This window comes from Lathyrus oleraceus, chromosome 2, assembly GCF_024323335.1.
Source record: "Lathyrus oleraceus cultivar Zhongwan6 chromosome 2, CAAS_Psat_ZW6_1.0, whole genome shotgun sequence".
Classification (NCBI taxonomy): Eukaryota; Viridiplantae; Streptophyta; class Magnoliopsida; order Fabales; family Fabaceae; genus Lathyrus; species Lathyrus oleraceus.
The window spans coordinates 34,869,934-34,875,997 of record NC_066580.1 but is presented as its reverse complement, the minus strand read 5'-3'; the positions used below and the strand labels follow the sequence as shown (position 1 = coordinate 34,875,997).

General features: G+C 37.5%; 1 protein-coding gene across 1 annotated transcript; it reads left to right on the top strand.

Annotated features, from left to right (window-relative positions):
* The first annotated feature begins 3,182 nt into the window (after positions 1–3,182).
* Positions 3,183–5,785, top strand: LOC127117893 (probable serine/threonine-protein kinase PBL2). The gene is made up of 6 exons (XM_051048020.1): positions 3,183–3,411; positions 3,859–4,169; positions 4,314–4,449; positions 4,580–4,716; positions 4,805–4,928; positions 5,091–5,785. Exons 1-6 carry the CDS (start codon positions 3,357–3,359, stop codon positions 5,510–5,512), a joined length of 1,185 nt encoding a protein of 394 aa, XP_050903977.1. The 5' UTR covers positions 3,183–3,356; the 3' UTR covers positions 5,513–5,785.
* Positions 5,786–6,064: the final 279 nt, after the last annotated feature.

Sequence of the window (6,064 nt, the reverse complement as noted above, 5' to 3'; positions counted from 1 at the left end):
ATGGTGGCCCATGTGTCAACTTAGCAAGATCAATCTCAGTATCATCGAAGTCTGGAACTTCAAGGCTTGAATCTTCATGATCTTTCCTAAAATCGACATAGGCTACCCTTTTACCTTTGTTTGTTCTAGCCTTTTTCTCTTTTAAACGTTCTACCTATCGAACTCTGTCATCCAACTGGGCCATATCCCTTAGGTATTGAGTATCCAACTTCTTTCTAATCGAGTAATCAAGGCCCCCAACGGCCATTTCGACCAACTCATGCTCTGGAACTTGCGTAAAACACCTGGCTTTGAGTAGTTGAAATCTATTTAGGTAGTCGTCAATTGGCTCAGTAAATTTTCATCCAACACTAGCCAACTCTATCAAACTTATCTTCGTTTTCCCCATGTAGAATTGTTCATGGAACATTCTTTCGAGCTGGTTCCATGAAAGGATCGAATTCTGGGGCAAAGTTGTGAACCATGTAAAAGCATTCTTGGTAAGAGAACTTGGAAAAAATTTCATCCGAAGTTTCTCGTTATTTGACATATCTCCAGCTTCAATTAGGTATCTCGCCACGTGTTCGACAGTAGACTCAGTAGTATCCCCAATAAACTTGGTGAATTTGGGGATTTTGGTCCTCAGGGGCGCATATGTCTGTAAGACATATTCTGCCAAAGGCGACGTATAATTGGGTCTTCTAAGACCAAAATTCACCTCATTTTGAACCATAATTCTCTCGACTATAGCGGCTAGATTACTATCTGCTGCCACATCATCATGTCGAACTTACTGTACGATATCATCGGCATTCTGATTCCTATTTACCATTAACACCATTGGTTCCTTGTGCACGTGTGGTTCGATCCTAGGAGGTACTACTATTCCTCCTTGATTTTGTGGGATCTAGTTAATGGTGAGGTCTTCCTCAAGCGTGGGCTCTTGATTCTCTCTTACCCAATCCCTGGGCAGGGAACGCTGGTGTTGAGGTATACCAAGATGCTCAGACATTCGAGCCACTTGTGCTATCATCTGTTGATTCGACTGAGTTGTATTCTGAATCAAAGGATTTAGCATGGTGGCCAAAGTTTGAGTCAACATCTGGACCATTTCATGATTGCTTTCATCCATTTGTTGCCTTCATGCCGCCGCAGAATTGTTGGTAAGAGTGGGTAGTTGTACTGGGTTTCTTAAACCTAACGTCTGATTGGTTCGACCCACATTTATCCCAGACCCTTGTACTGGTGAATTTATGTTAGCCGTTGGTTCCGAAAAAGTAGAACCCACATTCTGTAGATTGGCCATCATCGAAGTTGGCATTCCATACGGTTGTTCTCGACCAAATGGTATTGAAAAACCAGGGGGTACCAACATCCTGTTTGGGATGTCCCTAATCAGTGAAGGAGTATGGGGAGGTCCCCTAGGTCCAACATAAGTCAGAATTGGTTCAGAGTGGGAGATTGAATGCGTAGGCATCGAATTCACCATAGACGAAACTATTTCGGACGTATGTGTCGTGCCCGTATTTGCCCCCATCGAAGAAGAATGAGGCACTATGCTGCTAGTTTGTGGGTTTTGAGAATTCTGAGTTTCTGGCGGATTCATATTCGCCATCCCCGTCTGTGGTTCTCTCCCTATTCGTCGTTCGTCGTTTATGGCTATTTTACCACTTCTTAAAAGCATACAACAATTCTTTTCTCAAACAAAACTTAGCAATCAAACAAAACGTTAGCACTGGTCCCACTGGGCGTGCCAATTTGTTTACCTTGAAAAATGGTAAACAACCGTTGATCTTCCAAATTTCTAAATTTGGTCACTTACAGGATCGATCAGATTGATCCCAGGACATGTGCTAAATTTCTCGTAAGCCTAACATTGATAAATGATCGGACTAAACGTCAAATCGAAGCGTTAAATAAAAACTAAAGACAAAAGAGTGACTTGAACAAAAGAACAATCTTAAATCAGTATTTAGAACTATTAAAGAAGAAGTAAATGACGGGAATTTTAGAAGGATTGAAAGCAATAAAAAAGGTTGGTAAGTGTTGGAATCTTTAAGAATGTAAGGTAAAAGTTCAAAGTAACGAAAGGAACTAAAGATCTTTAAACTTGTAAATGAAGAAGTAAGAAATAAAGTGTTTGAGAGTAAAAAAGCAAGGAAATATATTTTTGAAAAGAAAGTAAAGATAACTTTGTAATGCTTTGAAATGATTAAACAATGGTGTAGACAACGTACATTCTGCGTTTTACAGTTCTTCTTCACACGAATACTTAGTAAATTTGCAGGTTTTTGTACACAATTTGACACACTTTTCTAACTCTAAGACCCTATATTTATACTGGATCGAAATAACCGCTCTGAGGGTTCTTCAATCACGTCGATACACGTGGCGTCCTGCATGCGTATGTTCGCTCACTCTGCTTCCACGTGTATCCTTGCGGTTTCTAACGAAGATACTCTTCCCTCCTTTATTTAAATTTCTAATCTTTGATCGAAACCTTTTTTTAACCGCTCCTTAAGGAACCGCTCTGAAATTTCAACTATAAGCTTGATCTTTACTTAATCAGTTAAGTCAGTCTACCTTCAGTTGGTCGAATCACCTCTTAGTTGAAGCCAACTGTACATACTTTCCAATTTTGATAATTTTGAAGTGGGCGCCGAAAATTTAAACTAACAGAAATGGTCTAACATTCTCTCATTTTATGAACTTCTATCATCCTAAATAGTCAATTATCGCATGATAAAGATCAAATAGTGCTTCATCCATTACATTGAGAATCTCTTAACGATCTCAACAAGTTTTTACTCATTTTTTCTATAAACTTAACCATAAAAAAATTCTTGCACCAAATGAAATGTGTTTAACTACTTGCCACCCGTTTCAAACAAAAACTCACTTCAACGTTTAAGTGTTTGCATCTACAAAACCTTCTCCTCACCCTCACTCTTTTGGCCAAGATCCACTTTAGCTCAACTACCTTAAAAGACTAGTCTCTTATTTCCATCATAATAGTGACTAAGTTCACAAAAAAGACAAATCTAAGTTAAACCGAATAAAAGTACATGTGATTATATTTGTTTCAACAAGTGGCAACTCCCATTTCATTGACTACACGCTATTTCCTCATTAAATCAACCATTTATTACTACCTCTTAACTTCTCTATCTATAATCCTATAACTAGCGTGGACTTTGTCATATATTTCCTCACACAAAACAACAAAATACTTATTCTAAGTTGAAGACTTTTTCATAATTTCATTCACACCCTTTTCTTCATTCTGTGTTTTCCTTTCATCAGTATTATTGTTCCTCCCAAAGGACATAACATAACGTAACATAACACAGAGAGAACAAAAGAAAAACACTTTCATCATGGGAAACTGTTTCAGAAAACCTGTTTGTCATGTCTCTTCATCAAGTTTATTTGGTTAGTTTATGTTTTTTTCACTTGTTTCCTCTTAGGTGACACTATGTGTTTGTGTATTTTTCTTTCCTTTTGTTTGTTTTTGTTTCTTAACTTTACTGTTAGTGTTGTTAAGGTTGATGTTTGCCACTTCCTTTAAAACTTGGTTCATAAAAAAAATAGATTTTGAGGCATCTTTGACCTGATTCAGATTCATCAATTAGTATTCTTAGACATGTTCAAAAATTCATGGCGATAGCCAGTGTTGAGAGAATTTGACCGACCAATTTAATAGGCTGGATTGGTCGGTCATGTTGTCAACACTGTCTATCACCGTAACCATAACCAGGAATCACCTGCTTATTGATTGGTGCTTGACCCTTAGAACCAGTTTGAACCGTAATTCAACTGAATTCAGTTCTTCTCTTTTTTCTTGTTGCTATTTTGAACTTACATTTCATCTACTCTCAGGAAGTACAAAGACTCAAAGTAAGACAACACAGACTTCAAATTCTTCTGAACCGAAAACGAATATGGATACTTCATGGTCGATTGACGAGAAATCCATCTCTAATGATGTTAAGTCCTTCAGCTTTAACGATCTAAAGGAGGCGACAAGGAACTTCCGCCAAGAAAATTTGATCGGTGAGGGAGGGTTTGGATTCGTCTACAAAGGATGGATAGATGAGAATACCGGTGCTCCTACAAAACCAGGAAATGGAATTGTAGTAGCCATTAAGAAACTTAAACCAGAAAGTTTTCAAGGTCACAAGGAATGGCTTGTAAGTTCAACCTAAACACTTTTATCAAACTTTTCGTATTTTATCAGTAGAAATCGAACTCGATACTTTGAAGTTTCCGCTAGATTTTGATGATATTGCTCTTGCTATAAATGTTGTATGATTTTTCGTCGTTCTTGTTTGCAGGCGGAAGTGAATTATCTCGGCCAACTTCACCATGAAAATTTGGTGAAGCTTATTGGTTATTGCTCAGAAGGTAAAAACAGGCTTCTAGTTTATGAGTTTATGCAGAAAGGAAGTTTGGAAAATCACTTATTCAGAAGTAAGTAATGTTTTTGATTCGCAAAAGAATAATTACTTTACTTACATAATAGTATAAATCTTCGAGTTTTTGTGCCAAGATGAGACATAGTTTCTTTTCGTATTCATTATTTTTTCGCCTCTTTCTGCAGAAGGCGTTCAACCGATTTCCTGGATTACACGAATCAATATTGCGATCGGTGTTGCAACAGGACTAGCATTCTTACATTCCCTCGATGCAAATGTTATTTATCGCGATTTAAAAGCTTCCAACATTCTACTTGATTCGGTACATTACATCTCATCTGAAATTACAACATCTGATGTTTTACATACTAGTCCACATTCTTAAAGAGTAGTCACTGATGTTTACGCAGGATTTCAACGCAAATCTTTCCGATTTCGGCTTGGCAAGAGACGGCCCGACCGGAGATAACACTCACGTTTCAACTCGAATTATCGGAACTCATGGTTATGCTGCCCCAGAATATGTAGCTACAGGTACATTCATAAAAAATCAATCTTTTAGATTATACAGAAATAGAAGGCAAACAGACAACAAATTACGCTGCTACATCTGTCGTAGATGCTTTTTAAACATGACGAGTCTATCTTTTTCTCGGCATAATAAGCTGTCTTTTACTAAACCAAATTACCAAACAGGTCATTTAACGCCGAGGAGCGACGTATACAGCTTCGGCGTCGTCCTGTTAGAGCTACTAACAGGACGACGTGTAGTCGACGACGATAGACCAACATATTCGGAAGAAACGCTAGTAGATTGGGCAATGCCTTTTCTGAGTGACAGCAGAAGAATATTGAGAATCATGGATACAAAATTAGGCGGACAATACTCAAAGAAAGGAGCTCAAGCTGCAGCTGCACTTGTTCTAAAGTGTCTTCATACTGATCCTAAACACAGACCAACCATGGTTAATGTTTTAGCTGCATTGGAAGCATTACAATCCTCAAATTCAGTACCAAGAACACCAAAATCTGGATCTGATCATAATCATCATGCAACAAAACATTCTAGTCATCATCATTCACATAAGTCAATTGCGAGTAATACTAGAAAACATTGAGATGATTCTCTCTATGTGGATGAATGGTTATGCATATAAACTAGTGGTTTGTTGTTTTATTTTGTAGTCATGTGAGCAATGTTCATGTTGTTATTGAGAAGCATTAGCATGCTTAAAGCAGGAACATTGTTAGATGTCTTGATAATTTATGGATGGAAATGTTAGACTCCTAATTTCTAGACCGGTATATTCATTTAATTTATGGACATAGACTTGCATAAGTTTTTTAATAAGAATTCTTTATAATCCTAGAACACTATTTAGGGGTGATCATTATCGAATCGGTCTAATAGAAAATCGCAAATCGAACCATTTTATAACAAAACCGTGCGGTTCGATTTGGTTTGTGGTTTGTATTTTGCAAACGAATCAAACCGCGTTATATTACAACTCAAACTTCGCTTAACTCACATTCAACCTAAACTCAAACTTATTATGCCTTAATCTTACGAATACAAACGATTTTCTCTTCCACACACATAGAATTTCAGTTTCAGCATTCTCATATCTTTTCTAGCAATATCGCGCATTCGTTAGGTACATCTCGCCCCT

What these genes read in the sequence shown, in the direction of transcription:
- LOC127117893 (XM_051048020.1), top strand. Translation starts at nt 3,357, where the DNA reads ATGGGAAACTGTTTCAGAAAACCTGTTTGTCATGTCTCTTCATCAAGT. An exon ending in GGAAAATCACTTATTCAGAA is followed by an intron (nt 4,450 to 4,579) that starts GTAAGTAATGTT and finishes CTCTTTCTGCAG; the next exon opens with AAGGCGTTCAACCGATTTCC. An exon ending in CCAACATTCTACTTGATTCG is followed by an intron (nt 4,717 to 4,804) that starts GTACATTACATC and finishes ATGTTTACGCAG; the next exon opens with GATTTCAACGCAAATCTTTC.